This window comes from Apis mellifera, linkage group LG11 (assembly GCF_003254395.2).
Source record: "Apis mellifera strain DH4 linkage group LG11, Amel_HAv3.1, whole genome shotgun sequence".
NCBI lineage: Eukaryota > Metazoa > Arthropoda > Insecta > Hymenoptera > Apidae > Apis > Apis mellifera.
The window spans coordinates 12,015,382-12,041,228 of NC_037648.1; the positions used below are offsets into that span (position 1 = coordinate 12,015,382).

The following is a 25,847-nucleotide window of genomic DNA, read 5'->3' on the forward strand; positions in this document are numbered from 1 at the left end:
CGATAGAATTAACCAAATCTGTCGAAATCTGTCTTCGTTCGAACAGTGTCTCAAATTTTGAATAAATTATTAACTCAACCAATTTTGATCTTAATCGGATGAGAATATAATTTTAAGACGTCAAACATCTACTCTACTTCTTTTCCTGAAAAAGCTTTGAAATAATTTTATTTCAAGAATATAATTGAGACAAGCAAATCGATCTTTTTCTATACATTTATTAAACTACATAATTCTAAGTCTAAAAGAGAGAAGAATCTCACATCCTCTACTCTTCTTGCTGATAGAATCGATTTGCTCTTACATAAAATTATATATTCCTTGAAATAAATAATGTTCCCTAATATTATTTAAGGGAAAAACGATGTGCGATATAGACATTTAAAAATATTTTACAAGTAGTTAATTCTAGCGTTAAAAACAAGAAAGAGAAATTTGACAATTTGGACAAGATGGAGGTCGAGAGAGAAGGAGAAGGTTATTTCGAGGCCGCAAGAGTCCTGTCCTATTGGTAATTGATCCCTTTTCACATCGACAGGCCCCGGGGAGCAAGGATTAATCAGGCTGATAAAAGAGATAAGGGGAACAATGAGCTCGTTACGTGATGCTCGCGTGGCGAACTTGGATTGTCGCTTAATAAAAAAAAAAAAAGAAAAGAAAAAACTCCTTTCCTCGAGCCCATTTAAGAACAGATTTCCACCCTCCAGAAATCGCCCTTTCCCCTTCCCTGTTTCTTTCAAGGACGTCGATGATCCAAGGATTTCGTGCAAATATCACGGTTCTAATTTCTCTTCTTATTTTCTTGCTCTCTTTGTAATTTTCCTCCCTTTGTTTTAACTCCTTTTCTTGTAATATTCGATATTCTGTGATTCGATGGCAAGGAATATCGATTTGTAGTATAATTCTCTTCTCAGAAAACTATTCTTATTTTGATTGTTAATATTTGATGATCGAAAAAATTAAAGTTTAATTTCAATTTCGTATTCGTATATTTTAATAATCTTGGCATTTACTGATTTATCATCCAACGGTATCCAAAGAAATTATATTCCGTCCAATTTTTCTTTCTCTACATCCTCTTTCCCCGAATATTTTAAACACCTTATCAAAAGATGTTTAATTTAAATCTTGTTCACGAGTTCAAATTAACCTTTGAATTACTCTTATTCATTCTCGACTACCTTAAATGGGCTCCCTTTAACACTTCAGTATTCGCCTTCTAGCCTCCCGTCCGCGAGGATGTAATGTAAATCACGTGTGTGTGCATGTGTACGTGTGTGTACGTGTACGTATACAAGAGACACATCGGTATATAAGTTGGTGCGCTTACGTTTTCTTCTATAAATTCACAAACTATACATCATACACTGTCATGCAACGAAACACCGGCGTGCTAAGCCTAGAGGAATTTCTCGGTTACCATTAATTGCGAGATCCCGACGACTCATCGTCGGAAGAACGAAGCCAGCCAGAGAAAGGATCCTGTCTTTTATGAAACATTCCATAACGCGAATCTACGGAATTTTCATCCTGGAAAAATTATTTCTCCCGATGAACGAACTATATTTCTCTTCGTTCGTTCGAATTTTAAACCAATTCTTCTCTTTTTTTTCTTTGGATGAAAAAGAAACTAGAGGAGATAAAATGTAGAATTTCATCGATCTTCGGTGATCTTCGTTTCGATGCTCGAAGCGAGAGGACTGAAATTTCTTGATATAAAAAAAGAAAAAAGAGAGAGAGGAAGAGGAGTCGCGTTTAAAGCGTGGAAAATAGCGAGCTAATGTCAGCAAGAGGTGGACAAAAACCGAGGCCGAGTAAGAAGATAAAGCTTGTTATAACATTCGAGACTTCTCTTTTTTTTTTTTTTTTGTGCACGGAACAAAAGATACGACTCGTCCTAGTTGCATAAACTCGTCCCACGCAAGTTAAACTAATAAACGTAGCCAGCAAAGTTTCCTCCGTTCTCCGCGTAAACCACTCGATGTTTCTTAACTCTCGCGCTTCTCCGTGTCCTCGAATTTTTTCCTCTCTCTCTCTCTCTCTCTCTTTTGTATCTTTTCAAAATGATAATAATAATAATAATAATAAAGAAAAAAAGGAAACAAATTCAACGTATCGGGGAAATAATCCATGTCACGGACGCTTAACTATTTCAAGGAAACGAAGAGCGAATCTGTTTGTCGCTTTTAATTGAATTTCTTCTTTTTTTTTTTTAATTCAAAAACATTGAACGTTTCTCCTTTATGCTTGGAAAAATTCTAAAAAAAATTTACACGTTCCATCCATATATTTCTGTAATTTCCAAAAAATACTGATACTCTACTCGATTGATTCTTTTCCTCGATCATCTTTATTCTTTAATCGTCCTCCTCTTCGTGAAATTCTTTATCCGACTTTATAACGATTCCAAATTTTATAGGATACAGCTACTCGTCTTCTTTACTCGATTCGATCCTTCGAGCCATCCGTGGATCGAGAGGAATTTCACGTTTTCCAGGCTAATCTATCCTTATCACGCTCGCTCGCACGACGGGGGAACTCTCGATAATACCAAAAGAAGCGAGTGCACTCGCGGCAAACGGTGAAATCGGCGATCGAAACGTTTCTGGAAGAAACGAGGACGACAATCGGACAGATGCATTCCGATGCTCGGTGGGACACCTGTTTCTTTCTTAACGATCCAGCCATTTGCACGATTATCGTGACGCTTTGTAAAAAATATATATATATATATTCGCATTAAAGGAAAGATAAATCGGTCGTGTTGCGAAGATTACGAAAAAAAACGGGGAAACAGCGTTGAGAGCCGCGCGGAATATTAGAGAAATTTTTCGTGGGTATATAAAAGAGAGAGGAAAGAAGCACGAAAGAAACAATTTCGAATAAGATTGGACTGTTTGCGTTACGAAAAATATGCAAAGATGAGATGATTCTTTGCTGTAACGTTGAGAGAACTCGAGGAATTTTTTACTGGATTCGAAGGAAAGCGTAAAGAAGATTGTGATTAGTCCCTTTTGAATTTTCTTTGACTATCATCTTCGTAGAAAATTCTACGAAAACGAACAAAATATTCGAAGAAAAAAAATGGATCAACTTTATTAAATAATTACTGGAAAAAAATTCCTCAAACGGATTGCGAAAAAAAAGAAAAGAGAGGTCGAGAGTTTCATCTTCAATCTCTCTTTCTCTCTCCGCATCCCCTGCAATCATATAAAAAATTTCAGTCTCCGCGTACGAGCATCCGTTATAAAACGTTGCTTTGACGATTGCACGCGCGATCGAGAATCGACAAAGGATCTCGATAGAAAAAAAAAAAAAGTATCTTTCGTTAAAAAAAAAAAAAAAAAGAAAGAAAGAAAGAAAAAAGAGAAAAATTCTGATCTCTCCAACGTTTCATCATTGGCTTCCTTTCTCTTGCTGATCGCCCTCCAAGCTCGGCCGATCTGCGCATTACACATTTCATGCGACATCGATCGTTACTCAAGTATGAGTGAGTATGCGTGTTTCTATATATGTGTGTATGAAAAATGTGAATATGAATACTGGAGAATCACGAGGAGATTGGAACGGGCACGAAATTCGGTACGATACAGGAAAATCCGTAATGGCCTACGTGACTTGGTCGAGTGTCTTCGAAACGATCTCCGCGAAACGAGTCGCAATTCGATCGTTTCGATCCTCTCCTCGCTCGATCGTTTACGATCCTTAAACTCGTATCTGGAGCGAAGCAAAAGTATTTATTTTACATCGGTTGATCGCGAAACTTGAATTGTAGCGCAATTGTGCCAGATCGAAATTGAATAAATTCGTTTCTGTATCTTTTGAAAGAATGTTACGGATTTGAAGTTAATTTATTTGTCTTGAAAAATTTAACGAACCAAACGAAATATATGAGAAATAGTTTGTTTTTATCTTATCTATTTATTCGTTGTAATTAGAGTAGGCAAAATTTTTATAAAATTCACCAATAAAAAAAAAAGAGAATTGGAAAATTTTGTTATTTAAAATTCGATACCGAAATGTTTTCATTTCACGAAAAGTTAATCTCCATTCGACGTCAAATGGCCGTCTGACATTATCGATACTGGTTGACGATTAATCCTTTGCCTTTTCGAAACAAAAAGAAAACAGAAATATGAGAGAAAACTCGAAAGAAATGTTGATTCTTCTCCACGATAAAATTTCCTAAATTTTAAACAATTTAACATAAGAAGTTCTATAGAAAAAGATTCGAGAAATGGAATAATATTTTTCCAAACGTCGTAACGAGGAAAATGCTATTTTTAAAACAGAGAAAGAAATTTCGAATTCGATTAAAGAACGATAATATCCTCGAACCTTTTTATTTTCTAAACCTATTTCTGCCTCCCTCGTTTTGAAATATACAGACCGCAAAGAAATAAGCAAAGAGAAATACGACGATGAATGATTTTATATCGAGATGGTCTGTAAATCGCGATTACTTATTATTTATTTGAAACTGAAGCGAGCAAAGTTTATATTTTCCTTTCCTTTAAGACGATTTAGAAAAGAAAAAGACGAGAGAAAAAAATTACGTTTTTATTCTATTTCTCACGCAACCTTTCCACATCCATCAAACTGTCTTAAACTATAATTCAAGACCTAAGTGCATCTTCGTGTGATTGATAAGGCGAAAGGTCGGAGACGTTTAAAAACGAGGATCGAATGAAGACATGACAAATCGTTCGATCACGATAAATGATACGTTGAAGATTGTATACGAAGTTCGATTAATCCTCCAAGTACCGATTCAACGTCTCGAAAAAAGTTTCGATTAAACCTTGGCTATACTCTCGAAAACTAAGGTCAAAGACGTATCTAAATACGTAACCCTTCAAGGGTTAAAAAACAAACTTATCATCTCGCGGCCACAATCGAATCGAACATCTTCCCATCTATACTTGCGTGCGTTACCGATCGAGCGAAGATATAAATCACATCGATTAACGATCATCGACCCACGAGGATATAAATCGTCAACCATTCTCATTCGAAACGAGAGAAGAGAAAGAAAATATATTAAAAAAAAAAAAAAAAGAAAAATTACCGGATAAAGGCACAAGTTGATGCCTTTAATCGTGCTTAATGTAATTTATATCGGTGTTTCGAAATTTTTTTCCTGCATTCTCTTTCTCTCTCTCTCTCTCAGATCTGGTCTTTTTCTCGCGTTAACGACGTCCCTGGAATAAACGATAAAACCTCCTCTGCAATGTTCACCGACTTGGTGTATCCGTCGTTATCGTGCACGCGTTAATATATCAGAGTTACGTTCTTTATTAAATTAGAATCTCTCGCGCCGTCGTCGGCGAAATTTCGCTTGGCTCGGTGGATTACAGACTCGTGAATGTATTAAATTTTAATGTGTTATGGAAATTAAGGGACGAGATAAAAAAAAAAAAAGAAAAATAAACAAATTCGTAAATTTTCGAAATTTCGTGCCGTTTCAATCTTCCTGTGACTATTCTTTTCTTTTTTTTTTTTCTTTTTCTTTGGAAGGGTTGTAATGCTAATGTTTCTCTTTCTCTCTTCTTTCGATCCGTTTCTCTTTCACTCGCTCTTTCGTTCATTTTCTTCTTCTTTTCTTTTCCTTACATTCTCTCTGCCTTTCGGTTCATATGGTTGATGAGTTACCTGACTGAGCTTCTGGTACAGCGAAACAGAAAACAAGAAAGACACACCGCCAGTTGGCTTATTTCGATTTCGACCGGCCCGAAACGACGCCAAGGCTTCGTGCTTGTCTCTTCGAAAATTAACCATCGATCATTTCGATCCGGATCCCAATTCTTTTTTCCATCTTTCGATTTTCGTTTCTATTTCTCTTTTTAATCTTCCATTCAGAATGTCCAAATAATAATTACAAAAAAAAACTGTCTCGTATATATATATAATAAATCCTCCTCTGGAAGAAAAAAAATTCGGTAAAATTTACGATTTAAGAATCGATTTCGAAATTTCCAAATTCAATATTCATTATTAAAAAAAAAAAAAAAGAACCGTTGAAAATTTATTCTCTATTTACTAAAAAATTCACCGCGAAATGTCCAATAACTTTGGGATTAAAATTTCGAAGAAAATTTTTCGAAGAAGCAAAGAAACGAGGCAGCCTCGTTTCCGGCTTTAGGGCGCAGTCCCCCCCCCCGTCCGGGATCCACGATGATTTCACAAGATCCGCGCGCGTCGCGTCTCCACGTTCGCGAAGAGGGGAGCGAGAGAAAAGGAGGAGAGAAAAGGTTTCACGCCCGAGATCTCGACGAGGATCAAGCATGAAGCGATCGTTGACGGTGCGTGTGCGGTATACCATGATCAAGCGTGAATTTTACGAGACTCGAAACCGTGAAACCGGACCCCGACCATGTCGAGGATGCGCATCCCGGCATCCGCGGAACGTGGATCCCGGACAGGGACATTTCTATTTATCTTTCGAGCAAGGAACCTCTCTGGAAAACCAAGCCATCCCGTACGTTCTTTTCGATCCAACTTTGAATTCCAACTCGTTCCACACTCGATCCTGTGTGTTTTTCTTTCCTTTTATTTTTATTTTCTTTTTTTTTTCTTCCCGTTGTAATGACTGTTCCTCCTTTCTTACTCCTTATTTACTCGATAATAGAACGTTGTTTCTTTAGTAATTTTCTTTGAGATTTTTCATATTATTTATAAAAAAATATTTTATATCTTTTGCAAATTTAACTTTCAATTCTTACATATTTTAAGAGAGAGTTTTTAATTTAGGAAATTAGGATAATATTACTGTACACGTACAAAAGATCAGAAAGGAAATTAATCGAAAAATTCAGAAATTCTCTCTCTCTTTTATTTTTCCGTCTATCCATGAAGCTTTGTGAAAACCAATAATAATTTTTCAAGTAACTCGATACCGACGAAACGAAACCATCCCCTTCATCGGCTCAACAATAAATTGCTCTGGTTGTTTGCCTATCTTAACTTTTGGTAAACAACCGCTCGATATAAAAACACGATAAACAAAGCGGATAATGATGCGAAAAAAATTCTAAGCATAAAACTCTTTCCCCCGAATTACTGAAAATTTCTCGATACAATTGCTATTTAACGAGTTATTTTTAAACTTTTAAACCTCCTCTCGAGAATTGTATAATATTCAAAACACGTTCGTACTATTAATATATCCGTGAAACGTAAAAATTCGTATAACATAAAACATATACTCGATCGAAACTTATTTATCACAAATTATTATTTAAATTCACGTTAAATAAAGCAATTTCTAAAATCAATCCAACGTATTTCATTACATACATTATTCACCGCATTGGTTTACATAAAATCGCAGAGCAAACACTTTTTTAATCGATATTTCTTTCCACGACTTTCTTTTCGTAACTTTCAATACAAATTCTCGGGAGGAGCGAGAAAATACGAAACGATTCGATCGAATTGATACACCACGCGCGATTATATACGTCCGTGTTTAATCCGTTTTTCCACGGCGGAAAAAGCAACACGGAAGAAAAATATACGCGAGGATCGGAGGCAATTAGAGGCGCGTCATTAAACGCGAGATGGTCAATTAGTCGGTATCGCTAATTACACCGAAAAAGGGGATATTCGCGCCACGAATCTCTACTCCACCCTCCCCCAATATGCGCGTTTTTTTTATTAATCGAACAACGATTCCTTCGATTGTCCGTCTATTGTATTCGTATATCGATCGTGATTCGTGTTGGATCGACCGATTTTTTTGAAAGCTTCATGGAATAGAATTGTTAATTCGTAAAGAAAAGTGTAGGCGGAGCACTTTTTAAATTGTAATTACGTAAATGATTTAAAACTTTGTATTAATAATAGAAAGAAAGAACAGTCGATATATTTCTCTTTTCTTCGACGTTTCGTTTTCCAGAGAGCTCCAGAGCATAGATTATAAAACCAACGTCGTAAAAAGAGAGAGAAAAAAATAATAAATAATTAGAGGGAAAAAATCGCGATAAATTCAATTATTATCCCTTTCTTCTTTTTCGTTTTTTCGTAAGTGGTCATCGATCGAATGGTGACTTTCTTCCCGCACAATGATAAAAAAAAACAACGAGACGATGAGAGACGAAGAAGGGGAAAAAATCGAGGCGAAACGCGATCCGAATGTAATACGTCCTTTCGCACCGGAGGCCGTAACTGGAATGGAAACGACATTTAATGATCGTAAACATGTTTTCTCCCCACCATTCCCTGCCTTTCGGTTCCCGTTCTAGCGACGATAACCTTCCGAACGAATTCGAAACGAAAACAATTCGGTCTCCGCCGAATCTATTCAACGATTCCGTATCGACAATTTATCTCTAAAATATTATATCTTCTTAAATTATTTTCCTTCTCGCATTCTAGAATTTGGAAAAAATTTAAAGAAATTAAAAAATTCATTCAATACCGTTGCTCGTTGATAAAAATAATAAAGAAAGCTTTATTTTTTTTTTTTAACAGACAATGTTCGTCGAGATAAAAATATTATTCCAATTTCGATTTTAAAAAAAAAAAAAGAAAAAAAAACTTGAGTTTAATATCATCGTAAAAGTTTTTACTGCTTTCCTGTGTATAACATGCGGAATTGTTTCGTTTGATGGAAGGATTCGTCACGAGAATGGGAAGACGGTGAGAATGAAAGACAGCTGTGCTGAAGCACAGGAAGCACAGGGTGTCGGTGACGCTATTGCCAGCGAGACAAGGGCTGAATCTGCTTATAGAAATACACGATAGAGAAGATCGCGTCGTGGTGTGAAAATATCGATTGCGATTTCGTTTCGTAATCTTAACTCTTCGAAAAAATCAATGATTCAAGAATTCTTCTTACAGAAGAAACATATTTTTACTTGTTATATCGAGAGATTCATATAGAAATGAATTCAAACGACAACGATTTAAAAAGTTTTGCAAGTTTTCAAAATCTCGATAATAAACGAACTCTAATTTTATAACTACGTTATTATTAATCAATTACTTAATTATTTATAGAATCATACATCGTATTACTAATCCATATGATACTAATTCATGTATCGTTACAATCGAAATAAAGAAACCGAATAAAAGTACAAAATACAGTCCAAAAAATTAAGAACGAGACGGAAAAAATAGAGACAAATATAAGAATCTCGCTTTACGAATCGCAATTCGATGAGAATCGAGCACCACGGCTGCGAGCAACGAACGGCGAGCAACGAACGGCAATGAAAGTCACAGTTTTCGGAAGATACCTCGATCTTGAGGCGCGAAGTACGGCGATGGGGGTAGCCTGAAGGTACTTCGGATCTCACCTGCGTCCTTGCCACCCTTCACGCAGATCCCAAAGCCATGAGAGTCCGGTGGATCTCTCGTCATGGTGATTGTCCTTACGGTGAGTTCCTGAAGGCTGAGGGGCTGGGAGCTCGGCGAGGTCGGGGGATTGGCCGGGTTCGGCTGCGACTGCTGCGACTGCTGGGATTGCTGCTGCTGCTGGGACGTCGAGGATGGGGTGCTTCTCACCGCGGCAACGCTCGCGGGCGAGGAGGCCGGTGTCCTTCTGTCACCCTGTCGACGCTCCGAGACACCGTTCCCGAAAAGTCTGACGAAGAAATTTCATTTTCTTTTTCTTTTTTTTCTTTTCAAAGAAAGCATCCACTCGCAGCTTTCTTTATTTTTATCGTGGCGTAATTCTCAAAGAATTCGAAATCAAGAACTTAATCAGGCTTTCGAAATGTTGAGCATATTTCTGGGATATTCTTATTCTTATGCATGTTGAATATTGAATTCAACTATTTGATTCGATTCATCGTAAAGTATTTCGTAAAAATTGCTTCGGATTTAAAATTAATCGAGCTCGTGCATCTTATAATTAAACGGAATGATCGAACTTATTCAATGAATTTCTAAGTTGCTCGGATTGATCAACGAATTTCCCTTAGTTGTTCGAATATTCCATCGATATCCACGTTCTCAACATGATGAAACAATATTGCTACAAAATTTTTCAATCTCAATTATGATAAACCTCCAATGATAAACTATCCCTTATGGATTCGATATTTTACTACAATTACTGATTCAATACGATATTTCTTTGAAGATACAATTTCGTTCTTCTCTGTTACAAACGTTATAACGATACGTAAAGATCTTCACGAGAAAGTTAACAAGGAAAGGAAAGGAGGGATGCTTACCTGAGCACCTGCTCAGGTGAGATGGCGCCAGATCCTGGCGTGGCGTGCCCCCTATGCCTGTACGGGGTGGTGTGGGACGAATGGTGGTGAGGGGCACTCGGCGGCCTCTCGACGATCGTGTAACTCGTGCCGGGAGGGCTGTAATATCCCCTGTGCTGGCTGCCATGGTGCCTGCTCGTCGGCTCCAAATCCTCGGCCTCGTAACAACCGCCCGTACCGCTCCTCAGGAAGTGGGAACCGCTACGCAGGAAGTGGGACCCCCCACCCCCACCCCACTGCAGCTCCTGTAATTCCGACCCGTAATCCTCCGTGCTGCTGGCCATGCCTTTGGGATCCGTTTTGTCAGACCTGAGCCAATAGAAACGAAATGGATTAGAATAAATTGTATAATTAATTTTCGTGGAATTTTTGCATAAAAGAATCCAATCGGGAGGGATGAAATTGATTTGTCATTTTTGCGAATAACGAAAGAAAGATTGAATGATTAAAATTGCTAATTTAAAGATAAAAGATAAAAATGTATAATGTAAGAAATCGAAGGAATTTCATTTGAGTTTGCGTGGAAATCTGTGTAATTCAAATATTCGAGATTAGAAAAATACAATTAACCAGAGGAGAGGAGAATCAAAGCTAATAATCAAAGCGTGAAAGATGAAGAGGGCCACGACCTGAATTTCCCGCGACTGCATCGATCTAGAGTGTCATAAATTAGCGGAGGATTCCCGGGGGATCGTAGAGAAATTCACGCTGTAATATTCAAATATCCTGCTCCATTCAAAATACCGAGGTAAACCGATTCCATCCTTTGATCCGGATACCTTTTTCGATAAAGGTTTGCCACTTTCAATAACTGAATTCACGGCTTTTAAAATGATTACGAGGAAAAATTATGTACTTGGAAATTATTTTCCATTGCGGAGATCGTCGAATCGATGAACAAATTTATTAAAAATAATAAAAAAAAAAATTCTTTTCAACAGTGAATACACATAAAACGGAGAAATATTATATTTATTCGTATTTACACATTGATTAATATCGCTTAAACAAATATTCCGCAATATTTCCACGTGCAACAACTTTTACGATATCCCTTCTCCCAAAGATTTTCAATATTCCACAATCTATCGCTCGAAATTATATCATCGACATAACAGAAACATATTCTTTCTCATAATATTCTAACTTAATCTAACCTAATCTAAAAAAAATTCGAAAGAGATCGATTAAAATTTTCATAAAATATCCGCTATATACGAAGCCCTATATTTAATTATCTTCCAATTACACTAACTCGTATATCAAATTTCAATATTTCACAATCTATCGCTCGAAATTATATCATCGACATAACAGAAACATATTCTTTCTCATAATATTCTAATTTAACCTAACCTAATCTAAAAGAAATTCGAAAGAGATCGATTAAAATTTTCCAACGTTCATAAAATATCCGCTATATACGAAATCCTACATTTAATTATCTTCCAATTATACTAACTCGTATATCAAATTTCAATATTCCACAATCTATCACTCGAAATTATATTATCGACAAAATCAGAATAACAGAAACATATTGTTTCTCATAATATCCTAACTTAACCTAACCTAACCTAAAAAAAAATTCGAAAGAGATCAATTAAAATTTTCCAACGTTCATAAAATAATCCGCTATATACGAATATCCCTATATTTAATTATCTTCCAATTACACTGACTCGTATATCAAATTTCAATATTCCACAATCTATCGCTCGAAATTATATCATCGACAAAATCAGAATAACAGAAACATATTCTTTCTCATAATATCCTACCTTAATCTAACCTAACCTAAAAAAAATTCGAAAAAGATCGATTAAAATTTTCCAACGTTCATAAAATAATCCGCTATATACGAAATCCTACATTTAATTATCTTCCAATTACACTGACTCGTATATCAAACATAGGATACGAAGAAGTAGATCGAGAGTACGCTCGAAACCCAAGCACAAAACGATCGATATCGACGTGGAAACGAACCGTTTTATCGAGCGAGCGTGTGCCGCGGCCTTACGATCGATCGGGGTATCACCCCGTGGCTAACGAAATTCCACGGTGGTGGAATTCGAAATTCCGTTTTTATCGGGTTCACGATCACATTCTCGATAAAATCTGCGCTGTAGAGACTGTATAGGCGGAGAGGCGACTTGCCGTGGCGTGGCGATGTCATAATCCCGGCCAGGAAACCGGCCATTATCGCCGGAAGAAATTTGAAAGTTTCCCCTCTTGTTCGTGTCGTCACGCCTCATGCAAACCCGCCCACTCGTCAGCCGCGATTTACACGCCCCCGCTGTATTTCCTCCCTCACGGCCAATCTTATACAGTTCTACCGGTATATAGTTGCTTTCCTCGAACAAGCTAACTTTCGCCCCACAGTTTCGACTTTTAGTCAAATAACGTAGCCTTTCTAGCTTCGTCGACGTGTTCCCTGCAAGTTTTCCGATGTTTCGAGAACATTGAAACGCGATATAATCGTGGTGGAAGGGAAGAAGAGGGGAGAAGGAAACAAATTGCGAACAGAGGAGAATAAAATACGGGAGGAAAGGGGTGAGAGAGAAAGAAATGTGGAATAGGGAAATAGAGTGTGATGTTTAGTTGGCGTGGAGAATCGAATGTTTAGAGGCAGTATCGCGTTTGTTATTTTTTGAGAAACTTTGTATTTTCGACGAAAAATTCAATATTTCGTAATTTCGTCGTTCTCCAAGTATTTTTCTCATTCGAAATATCCCCGAAATAATTAAAATTTAAGTAATTAAAATATTTATCTATCTACAAATTTTATAGTCTCGTGTTAGATTAGAATATTAGAATATCTGTTATTTTATTTTTCTAAATGGAAACACGATACTTTATTTATGCAACCAGGGAAAGATTCGAAAATTAAACGGGATATCATTTCACAATAGGTGTACAAAATTTAAACAAATTTCTTTTAACAAATACGAGGAATACTTGGAGATGTTTTGATGAAATTTTTAGCCGGGGCAAAAGTCAAATACGATAGGATTCACGCGTGGAAAGTTAAACATTGAACGAAATGTTGGAATGTGTGAGTTTTTCAAATTGCGATAGAAGAAGAGGATTATACGAAAAAAAGGAATACGATCCGGAGTCACGTTTTCGTTTTATTCGTCTTCCTCCCTCTTCTTTTTCAACTTTTATGACGTATCGCCTTATTTCTATTACGCCTCGTGTTTTATGATCGAATACGTAATGGAGGATATCGAATTTCGAAATGTACCGTTTTCGGTGTATTGCAACGATGCAACGACGAATCGCACGAAAATACACGTCGGAATAATATTTTATAATAACGCATTAAATGTTTCTATTTGAATATTTTATACGCAGGTTTCCTCCCTTTTTCTTTTTTTTTTTCTTCTTACAAGATACATCCTCGTATTTCTATTAGGTTTCACATTTTATGACGGGCATACATTACAGAGAACATCAAAACTCTCGATATGCGACGCTCGCCGGAATATTGAATTAACATTCCCTCCATCGCTTCACGGTTATTGCGCGAAAAACGTTAAAATTGGCATTAAACAATTATGAAAGTGATCGATGATGATTTGCAAATGATATAAATCAGCGTACACTGTCATAATATTTTTCGATCATTTTATATCGCCGTTTACACTTTTCTAATTGCGTATTCATTCTTTTGCCTGTATTGTGTGACAATACACGAAGTCGGGATAGCTACGCAATTTTTACAATTATTTTTAATGCATCGACTAACGTGTTATTTAACACGATCCTTCTCGATAAAGCTAATCCTTTCAAAATTTTTATAACTCAGAAAAATATTTATTTTTCGTCAAATATCAACGAGAGATTAATCTCACCCGAATAAAAAATACGTTCCCACGTTTATTCGATTAAATTAAACGTAATTTCCCGTTGTTCGAGATTAATACGGTTGAAAAGAAAATTACAGGTAAGGATTGTGTACATAACGCGATAACTAGTTTTTATTACGAAGCGAACGAGATCGCGAAAAATGTTCGTGGCTGGCAACGAACGATAAGCAGAAAAAGGTGGCAATTCCTTTTTCTTGCTCCTCAAGAGGTCAAAGCAAAAGTAAGAAGTTGGCGACGATTTGAGATCTCGCGTGCAACCATGCACTGATTTACAATCACTTTGGAAATTGACGTAACGTATTATCCATATTGTGTATTAACGACGAGACCGGGATTGCAATATTGAACGCCCGTTTATTCAAATCCATCTGTAGCAAATTGACGAGTTCGAGCATCGATCAAAATTTTAATTAACGTCGAGAATTTCACTTCACAATGAAAATCGAAACGAAATTAATAAAATTGAAAATTTGAGGAAAATATCCTTCTTACTTTCAAATATTAATTTATAAAATATCGAATCAAGATTAATTTCAAGCATGGCCAAAAGAAAAAGAAAAATTCCATTCCATCCACACCGATCGTTTTTCAATCCAAAATTTACTTTCCAAAAATATTGTGCGCGATCAATCAGAAAGGAAAGGCGAAAAAAATGTAATTCTCTCGATACAATCGCATCCTCTCCAACGACAATTTATCAGAATATAACGCGGAGGGGGATGGACGTAAGATGGACGTATCGAGAGGGAACTACGATCGATCGGATCGTAAATAACAGGGATCAACGAAATCGAGCAGGAAACTGGCGTGGAATATTAATGGAGGATTGGCGCGGAGGAGAGGGTTGGACACCCCGTGACAGGTCGATTTTCTAGAACAACCGCGGCATTACCGGCGCGCGGCTAACGTTCTAATAGCGTTAGGAAGCCTCCTGTTACCGGCGGAAGAAATTTCGGAGTCATCCGGTTCGCGGTAAATGCATACCTGTGCAAACCCCGGTGCTTCGTCGTCCAACGGATCGATGCAATCGACTGGCCTTTAACTCGTCACCCGATCGAACGAAGGAACCGGTTTAACGAATCCGACGATCTTCGAAAGCGAAAGTTCTCGGTCGACTTGAGAACGCGCCCTTATGAATTTATTTCATTTTTATCTCGATAGGGGGAGTTCGATAATGGATATTAAGAATTTGTAAATCGTGTGTAAAAGAAAAGATCTACGAATCTATTTGAAATTCCTTTGAAGAATTTATTAATGTTGAAAATTGTATAACGTTAAAAGAAAATTCAAAAAATGAAAAGTTTCAACAAGTGTACAATCGTATTCCTGTGAATCGAGTTATTTGATTAAGTTTCTTATTAAATCCGACCCCGAGAATTAAGAAAAAGATTCGTATCGGATAGATGATAAAGAAATAAAATTAATGAAATTGCTTTTAAGACGTATCCGATAAATCTAGATCTAGATACAAATCCTTCACATTCTCTGCAACGAGCTACGAAAGAACTACAACGAATAACATTTTCCTTTTCTTAATACCACTTGGCGGATTTACATTCGTTTCACATTCGACATTATCTACCAGCACAGAGGATGAGAATATCGACGTTTTCAGAAACGTTATCCCGTGACCCGTGCAACGCATCAAACTCGTCTAAAATCGGGTGTACACGCTACACAGTGTACGGGTCGGTTTCAATGAAAACCGACAATTACCGAACACAGGCCGACCGGGCCACCGCAACACCGCTCGACAGAGGGCGAGGGCGTAACAATCCCGCGAGCGGTTGCAACTTACACCTGTGCGCGCCGCTTAACAGGCCGCGGTCATCCCTCCCCCTCCTCCCTCCTTTCCTCCACCCTCTCCCAAGCTGCCCCAATATATAATAGCCAGGAAACCGCGAGCAATTTCCCAAATACGCGTTTCCAATAAGCTCCCATGCCGAGCCTTATTCATGCCGAGAGAGAGATTCACGTCGATCGAAAAAAAAAAAAACCAGTCCTCGTCCGCGAGAATCAGCTTGACCCAACCTTGACACTGAGCGAGGAGGGGGAGGGTTTAGCTTGTCGGTCGGGGCGGGGTGGAAGTTGCCCCTGGACGTTCCTAGGGGTTGTTAAGTGGAGTGCAGAGCGAGGGAAAGAGCGAGAGAAACTCGGGAGAAAGAATACGAAGGGGTATCTGTTAAAAGGGTGGAGGGAGAAGAGAGAGAGAGGGAGAGGAGGATGGAAGAAGAAGAGGCGACAAAACGATGAAACGGCCAGGTGGATGGAAAAGGTGTGGAGCTTGAGAGGAAGAAGGAAGGAGGTAACGCGTGAGGGAAGAAGAGGGTAAAATGAGGAGGGAGAGAGAGAGAGAGAGAGGGTTAGAGCGGACGATGGAGAGGGTGAGGATAGAGGAAAAAGGAGGGATGTGTCCCGTGGTGCGAGGGTGGGGCGATCAATACTGCAGGAACACCCCCTGAAGCCGGCTTCATTCAGCAGCTCTCTTTCCACCGATTCTCGTGACTGGCGAGCCGCGGTAACACCGCCGCTATACCTCGCTATAGTGCCCCTCCAAGAGTGCAAGGGGCAACCGGCACGATTGTTTCGAGATAATCACCCCCTTTCGATTTAATCGTGTTAAAAGGATGAAAGGATTTCGCGGGGGAAATGACACGCTTTAATTTCAACCGATTCCTTAGATTCCTTGGGACGCACTTTTTCCTATTCCATTCCCCTCGAGTCCCTTGGGAAACAATGATTTGGATTAATATCGTGTATAATTGATTAAAAGGAATAATAATTTTTGCGATCCTTTCCTTCTTTCGAAGAAGATGCGACAGACAGCGTGTGAGAACAATTAATAATTGCATAATATATTATGCGAAAATTGCATATTTAATGGCGGCTAATTGCATTCATGAATGCTAATGAAATGTTCAATATACGAAAAATATTTTTCGTGTCCCCTCCCTTTGCTTTAATAAAACTCGATTAAAGCGAGCATATCTCTTATTAATGTTTAATCTATACGTGGAAAATTTTTATTTTCCACGTAGTTATACAAAGTTATAGAGTTATGCTTTCACGATTGAAAATTAGTTTAATGGTAAACGGATACGCGTAAATTTCTTATCGATTGAGAAGTTCGCGTTTCATATCGCGTTTAGGGTACCAGGTCTCATTTTTCAAAGTCGTCTATCAATCATTCCCTTCCCCTCCATCTCCCGAAAAAAGAAAGAAAGAAAAAAACAAACTGAATCGTCCATTGAAGAAAACGATTCGTCACCTCGATTCACGTACATTCACGATATACAAATACAGGAATAAAGATCGATTACCAAGCGTTATTTTCATATTTGACTCGCAAATTAACAAACAAAGAAGATGTATCGATCATAGATTCTCCCTGCACGAAACAACGGAGGAAAAACTTGCTGGTGTGTATATGTATGTATATATAATGGGTGAAAAAACGTTATTCCATATTCTATTCGTAATTAAAACGCGCTTAAAACATCACGATTTAGAAGGCAAAATGGAGCGGAAAAATGGTGGAACTCGTTCGAGTGAAATTTCTGCGCGGAATTTTTTCTTTTTTTTTTTTTCCATCGACGCGCTAATGAGAGCGTGTCGTTTCAACGAGCCACGAAAGAAAGCGAAATCTTTTCGGGGCGAGCATGGAAATTATCTTAGAGGATTAAGCGGAATCGCGTCCAGCATTATGAAGCGAGAAGAATCGTGTTGCGCGCCTCGTTGAAATTTTCGCGCATCAATTAACGATTAGCTCGCTGGCATGGTGACTCTTCTCTCTCTCTATCGAACGTTCTAAATATAATTCTTCGTTCACAGTCACACGATCATCCAGGCCCTCTCGCCGGTCATCCTTTCGAATACGTCATCATCGATCATGGGCCTCTATTTATTAACGAACTTGTTTAATGAATGAGTTTCTTGCAAATATTTTTTCTTTCTTTTTTTTTTCCGTCGTTTCACAGTGAACGATCACTTGAATGACGCGAGAGAAATTGCGACGAAGCGTTTTTTTCTCTTTTTTCATAATTTTAAACGCAACATCCTATCCTTTCCGTTGTGTTGAAAAATTAAGTTTTCTTTTTTTTTTTTTTAATTCGAGAGAGTTTGCGAAAAAATCAGGATCAGTTACTTAACTCCTCTTCCTCCCACGAATAATAATCTTCGTTCAACCCTCTCGAGTGCTCTTTGCTCCATTTTGTTCGCGTTAAAGTTTTTCCAAGTTTTACAAGGCTTTAAAAAATTCTAGAGAAAAAAAAAAAGTTAAGCTCGCTTATCCTCCTATTCGGTTCTTCAATAATGATTTAAAATTAATTTCCACGAGAATTTTTTTTTAAAACAATAATAAAATAAAATCTTAAAAGAATTAACTCAGCTTTCGCTGGAGAATAACACCTTCGTTATCGATCGTAGAACAGATAAAGAATAAAATCAAATCGTTCGAATCAAACTTATGCCCAACTCTTTCGAAAAATTCTCATAAAACCCCTCTCCATCGAACTACTCGGCTTCAACGAGAACCTTGCCGCTCATCAAATCCAGATCCACCCCCGACCATCGAGATCACATTGCCAGAAGCAATCATCCTCGCATCACGAACTCTCTCTCTCCTCATCGATTTACAATTAAACACAGTCTTGCTCCTCCTCCTCCATCCCCACACACCGATAAAAGAAACAACGGGTTTGACTAAATTATATCGATCTTCCTTTCTCCTCCCGAGAGGAAGAAACGAACTACGATCCTCGAGAGTAAACGAATAAAACGCAAAGGGAGAGAAGAACAATAAACGTGGAAAAAGAAGAGGAGAATCGGGAAAGGAGAAAAGGGCACGCAGTAAAGCGCGCGAAGAGGATCGTAAAGCGTTGGAAAGCATTCGATCGATGGCGAAGCATCCCCTCGCAAGGTTTTCCTTGCCTATCGGCAACAACAGGACGCGCGGCCCTTCTCGAAGAGAACGAGCGCACGCTGCGGCGACTGCAGTGGCGATATTTCACAGGCCAAGTCGCGGAAAGGGGCATGCCTGACCTCTCGCTGTGCGCTCAGGTGCGCACACGTATATGTGTGTGTGTGGATGGAAAGGGGCTCAGGTGTCCCCGCGTGCATCCGACTGTTGGACGGCGAGGGAGGAATAAAGCTGCCGTTTGTAAATATTGAACGAGACGTAACTACGCCGAGGCGGCTGCTGCTTCTGCATCGTGGGATGGATTAAAATGGATGCTGCTAAGACGCGGAGGGAGAGAGACGCTTCGTATGCTGATTACGGGGATATTGGTCCTGGAGCGAAAATCCCTCGTAATATTTCCTCTCTGCGTATCTCTCCAAACAGTTTATCCGATATTTCTTCATAAATAATAATTCTAATAAATACAACTCCTAAATAAATTTTTGAAAGGATGGTATTAGCAAATAATAATATCGATCAGGATATATGAATTTATATATATATATGATATCGCATGATAGGGAATTAATCGAAACGAGATTTGAATCGTTTAACGGCAAGCGATACCGATAATAAATGATTGATTCATCGAATTTCCCCGCGCTCAAACTTCATCATCGGCGAACGAGTTCTCGCCTCTCTCGTTTCCGGTGCATCTCGCGAACGCGTGCACCAAGAGCGCACCGAGAGACGCTCGGTTCCGTTTTATCGATGCAACCTACCCCCGCCACCACGTCCAAACGCACTTCTCTCTTTTCACGTGCCGTTTCACTCAATACCGATGCATCTAGGCCGACGTAGCCTTCGGCCTGTGTACGCTCGTTCTATCACCAGTTTCCGGTAAACGCTGCCCGCACAAACTCCGAAAATGAGTATCAAATACACTTTCGTGTATATATATATCGTTCTTGTCTCAACTGTTCTGACTTTCGAGACGTTATAATATCATATATATATATACATGGAGGATTATGTTTGAAAAAGGTTAAATCTTTTGAAGCTAAAATGCTATTTTCTAAGATTGTCTGAACTTTGAAGGCTTTGAATCGAGTGAATGTATACGTGTGAGTGAATGTATGTGTTTACAAAAGGTTAAACCCTTTGAAATCTATAATGCCATTTTTCTAAGGCTGTCTGAATTTCTGATATCTGCAAGATGTTCGAATCGAGTAGGTGTCTCGGGATGGATGTTTAACCATTCTTCTGAATTCTTATTTTTCAAATGATGTTTGGGGGTGGCGATGGATTTCTCGGCGCATAAATCTAACCCTGGCACTGATGCACTTCCGGTTCGAACGCGAGATTTATACAGCGAGTGTCGAGATATTGTTTCCTCGATGAAATTTTCGAATTTTACCAAGTCACGGGTCGATGAACGCGATTCGAAGGAAAATATTTATTTTTCTGCAGGTAAAGACAAGTAAATCTTCGAAATTGCGAAACGTTTGAGGAGAATAGGACGAAGAAATTTTACTATCTTTCCCTTTTTGTTCTTTTCTCGAAACGTTTCAATTACATATTGGCGATGATTGAAAGGAACAAAAATTATAAAATACACCTTCTATTCGTTAAAATTCTAAAAAAAAAAAAATTGTCGAGGAGAAAATTTCGCGAAGAAACGTGTCATCGTTGAATTGGAGGCTGATTAATGCGAGTGATCGAAACCTACGTGCCAGTAACTTGATTGAAAGCTCCATTTTCACGGCTCGCTTGTCGTATCGCCTGTCAAACCGTGACTCCTACGAATAATGCGTGCATTGCAACTCGTGCATCTATAAATATACATCGTTTTATCGAGCCTGAATCGCTTCTTATTCGTTTTCCACGATAATTTATCCCACGAAAAATATCGCTCGAAGACAGTTACTTGGAAAGAGAAGCGATCCATCTTCGAGAAGGAATCACGAGGAATGGAAATGAAATTTTTATTTCCCCGCCTACTGGGATGATGATTACACGTCTTATTCCCAGACGGAACAACGAAACGAGAAAACTTTAAATAAAACAAATTCAAAAAAAAAAAATTCGAATCTCTATCTCTATCTGGAAAATTGAATAGAAAGAGATACTGGATCGCGATCAATTTATAATTTAAATGCAAGTAAAGAAAAAAAAAAGGAAGAAAGAAACAGAAACACCGAGAATATTTTTAATTAACTCTTGTATCAAATCTACAACAAATTCGCGTGAAAACGGGCGGTAAAAGTGGCGAGGAGAGCGCAAAAACCGAACCTTGATTTCAAAAGTAATTAGAGGAGCGCGTGATGTCACGGTGGAACGACTCCGAAAATAAAATTCCCTCGACGCGGCGAATTTCCACGGAACGTTTTTTTTTTTTCTTCTTTTTTTTTTTAATAAGAAACAAGTTTTCTTTCCGGAGAACGGGAGAGAAAAAAGTTGCGAAGAAAAAATGAAAGATCGATCCCAGATTACGAGTGGAATTAATTTCACGCGTAGTAGACGACAAGAGAGAAACGGGCTTGCCGTGTACGAAAATTTTTCACGCGAAATCTATGTGTACGTGTGTGTGTACATGTGTTTCACCGCGGACATTAACGAAGAATTATTACGATTTAACGCAGCAATTAATTAATAGAAGAGGTAGACGTTTCCCGCGGGCGTTTTAAAACGGAAACCGCCTCCGTGATAGGATCTGGAGGAAATATTGCGCAATCGTGGGACGCGATTACGTTACCAGGGTTCGTTACATAAATCGTGGTGTCGTTATTACCGGCCGAGCACAATTCGCCAATTTAACACTTAACCAAGATTAATCTTACGCCTAGCTGGTTAACTACGTCGCAAACGGTCCACAATCTTCGCCATCTTAATTACCCGCCGTTCCAAATCGATTCGATTACGTTACAGGACGGATCTGTTAAAGGGATACAAATCAACGGATAGAACTCGATCGATGATAAGAAAATAAAGAGAAGAATTTTTCTCTTCTGTAAAATCATCAGTTTCTTTTTTTAAGCGTGGAGAAGAGAGAGCCTCGCTTCGACGAGATATTTGCCACAACATTTGCGAACGTTTTCGTTTCAATGTTTCCTGAAAACGTTCGAAGACAATGCCACGATAAATTATGCAAGCAAAAACGACAGGTGCGCGATAACAACAAAATTTCTATATCCGCCCCCCCCCCTCTCCCTTCTGCAATAATGCATCGCAATAATAGCGTCGTTCATCGTCGTTGCGACGTGTTCGCTGCAATTTTTCAACCCCTCGTTGGAAATCGTTACACGGCGTAACGAAGCGGAAAATCATAATGGACGGAGTAGAGTCGCGTCGATTTACGTTATCGTAACGTTTCCAGTCGAGCGATCGGGAGTGCCGCGAAAAAAAATCTCGCGAGGGCGGCGTAAAAGTGGATGGAAAAGTATTCTCTCTCTATTGTACGAGGCTGATATTTCCCCGCGCGGATTCTTAAGCGTATAAGCTGGATAGAATTGATAAATTTCAAAAATAAACCGAGAGACAGAGGAGAACACGTCCAAGTTGAAAATTCCACGCGGTAATTCTCTCCTTTTCCCTTATTTCTCTCTCTTTCTCTTTTATTTTTCTTTCCCATTTTTTTTTCTTTTTCCTCTTCTTACATTTTTCCCCGATTCGTGCACCGGTCGCATTAAGCACGCTTTACGTGACCTAAGGACGAGGATTGCCACTGCATTGCGTGGCGTTCCTGGCGCTAATGTTGCATATGCGGAAAGCTGCACGCGCGACACGCGCGCCCAACGCGCGCAAAGGGAAAAACGGAACGAGCCCTCGAGACTCGCTCGAGAATTAATGCGTCGACGCGTGCAATGCGGCGAACGACTCGGACCGAGGGTGGCAAGCTCGAGTGGCCGCCGCTCCTCCACAAGTGCTCCTCCCTCCTCCCCCCCTCTAATCGTGGAATTTTAATGCGACCGAGTGGGCAATTTATGGTAACAAACGTCGTTCACTAAGCTTGAGTGGTTTCGAAGGAAACGATTTTACCGCCTCTTCGAACAACTGTGTTATCTCGTCCGGCTTGGCGACGAAATATTCTCTTTCGAGTGGACAGTAAAAAAATATAGGAGGATAAAAATATAATTTAATCGCTGACGATTAAATTATAAAATTGGCTCTTTTCAAATCACGTTTGACTATCCTTGAAGTATCATTACAATTCGTGGTTTCTTAATTTTAAATGAAAGTATGAAAGAAAATTATTAAATTTAATTTTTAAACAATTCGAAACATCCTTCCTCGATAATTTTTAATCGAAATCAAAATGCAACTTCTTTTTTTTCAAATCACGTTTGACTATCCTTGAAGTATCATTACAATTCGTGGTTTCTTAATTTTAAATGAAAGTATGGAAGAAAATTATTAAAATTTAATTTTTAAACAATTCGAAACATCCTTCCTCGATAATTTTTAATCGAAATCAAAATGCAACTTCTCTTTTTTCAAATCACGTTTGACTATCCTTGAAGTATCATTACAATTCGTGGTTTCTTAATTTTAAATGAAAGTATGGAAGAAAATTATTAAATTTAATTTTTAAACAATTCGAAACATCCTTCCTCGATAATTTTTAATCGAAATCAAAATGCAACTTCTCTTTTTTCAAATCACGTTTGACTATCCTTGAAGTATCATTACAATTCGTGGTTTCTTAATTTTAAATGAAGGTATGGAAGAAAATTATTAAAATTTAATTTTTAAACAATTCGAAACATCCTTCCTCGATAATTTTTAATCGAAATCAAAATGCAACTTCTCTTTTTTCAAATCACGTTTGACTATCCTTGAAGTATCATTACAATTCGTGGTTTCTTAATTTTAAATGAAGGTATGAAAGAAAATTATTAAAATTTAATTTTTAAACAATTCGAAACATCCTTCCTCGATAATTTTTAATCGAAATCAAAATGCAACTTCTCTTTTTTCAAATCACGTTTGACTATTCTTGAAGTATCATTACAATTCGTGGTTTCTTAATTTTAAATGAAAGTATGGAAGAAAATTATTAAAATTTAATTTTTAAACAATTCGAAACATCCTTCCTCGATAATTTTTAATCGAAATCAAAATGCAATTTTTCTTTGACAATTTTTTCCTTTAAATCGCAAGAAGGCATGTGTTCCCTCAATAAAAAAGAGGCGATGGGGAAAAAAAAAGTATCCTATCCAATCAATTCGTGCTTTGAGGAACAAGCAAGCTTTAAACGAGAACAAGAGGATCGAATCCAATTTCCCTTGCCCGTTAGCGAGCGCTCGAGGGTTAGCGTGCGCGAGGATCAATGGGACATTCCCTGTCCGACACGCATTTAGCCGACGTTCCATCCCGAAACGCCCGACATCGTCGTCCATTATCGGGACAGACAACGGGAATTAAGATAAAGAAGAAGCTGAGAGGGAAAGGCTAGAAAAACAACGAAAACAAATTGAAAGAAAGAGAAGAGTTCTTATTCTCCGAGGAGGAGTGGAAGAAAGAGGGCAACAATGGGCCATTTAACGCAACATTGAACGACGATAGGCATGGAACGAAATTACCAAACGTTATCGTAAATATTGTGGCGTTTCCGAGAAGACCTTTGACAATTTTTCTTTTTTTTTTTTTTTTATTATTATTATTTATTCATTTCTTTTTCCTTTCTTCTTCTTCTTCTTTTTTCCTCTGACACGAAGATTCATGTTTGCCTTTCCAAGTAAACAATTCGAGACCGTGTGTCAGCCTGTTGCACGAATGAGATAGGGTTAATTTTGCATCCCTCCTCTGCCCTCTTTTCGATCACTCGACGATTTTATTTTTCCCTCCTATTTTCTCTTCAGCTAGTTTCGTTTCATAGGAATTTTTTAAAAGCACTCGTACGTATTTTTTCCTTTTTTTTTTCCATATATCATGTTTCAATTTGTTCATTTATTTATTTTTATAAATTTAGACTAATCTCTGTATGGATAGTTTGAAATAGGATGAAATATGGATTGGATACGAAGGAGAAACGGACAGACCAGAATGACTAGAATGATTCGGTATCGGATCTGGGTTAAAGTTACAATAGAGCTTTCCAGAGTTTCGTCGTAATTAACGCGAGATTATTAATGCTACGATTCTGTTCTTCTAATTTTGCTAATGTGTATTACGATAATTCCGACTGAAGGGGGGCGTCGTTATTATAACAATATGCATCCCGTTCAAAATAAATCAACAATAGCTCTTAATTTCGAAATTTTCCCAACTTTTCGCCAAACCGATGAATTCTCGTTGCGCACCGTTCATTTATTTCGAATAGATTCACAAATTCTGACAACAATTTAATTAATCGAGAACAGGTTAAATTATAATAAATTATAATAATAACGAAAGTTTTCGTTAATCGTTTTAGAAATTAATAAAATCTACGATTTATTCTTTTTTTCTTTTAGATTAAGAGATTGATCTCGTTGCTCGCTACAAAACAAAAAAGTAAATTTTTCGCAAATACGTTCAGAACTAGGTTTGTATATTTTTCCATGCAAAAATCTGGTTTATTTCGTTATACGGGTCGAAGCGATCGAATGAAAAGGAGAGGGGGGGAAAAAATAATAGCAACAGGAATAGAGGGAACAAAAGAGGGAGAGTTTTGAAAAAGGAGGCTCGATCAGCGTGAAAACTACACGGGTTGATACAATAGCTCGGTCACAGTTGGTTCGTTAACTCGATATATCAGTTGCTATTCACCCGCCTATTCAAGCGCGAGATATAAACGTACCCTCATGGTCATCCTCCATGTCACACGGGGACATGGAACTAGAAACAAGTAACAAATCTGTCAATGAACAG

The 25,847-nt window shown here is 38.1% G+C and overlaps 1 protein-coding gene across 8 annotated transcripts in view; it reads right to left on the reverse strand.

Moving 5' to 3' along the window:
* The window catches only part of LOC410320 (whirlin), a 95,647-nt gene that overhangs the window by 59,055 nt on the left and 10,745 nt on the right, over positions 1 to 25,847 (reverse strand). For 5 of the 8 annotated variants that reach the window (XM_026443622.1, XM_016914870.2, XM_016914867.2 and 2 more), the window contains exons 2-3: positions 10,185 to 10,532; positions 9,243 to 9,589 (exon numbers count right to left, since the gene is read on the reverse strand). In XM_026443622.1, the coding sequence (XP_026299407.1) occupies positions 9,243 to 9,589; positions 10,185 to 10,532 (695 nt within the window). Of the gene's footprint in view, positions 1 to 5,652; positions 5,665 to 9,242; positions 9,590 to 10,184; positions 10,533 to 25,847 lie in introns of all 8 variants that reach the window. The other 3 variants (XM_006566324.3, XM_006566323.3, XM_006566325.3) reach the window with 3 other exon arrangements.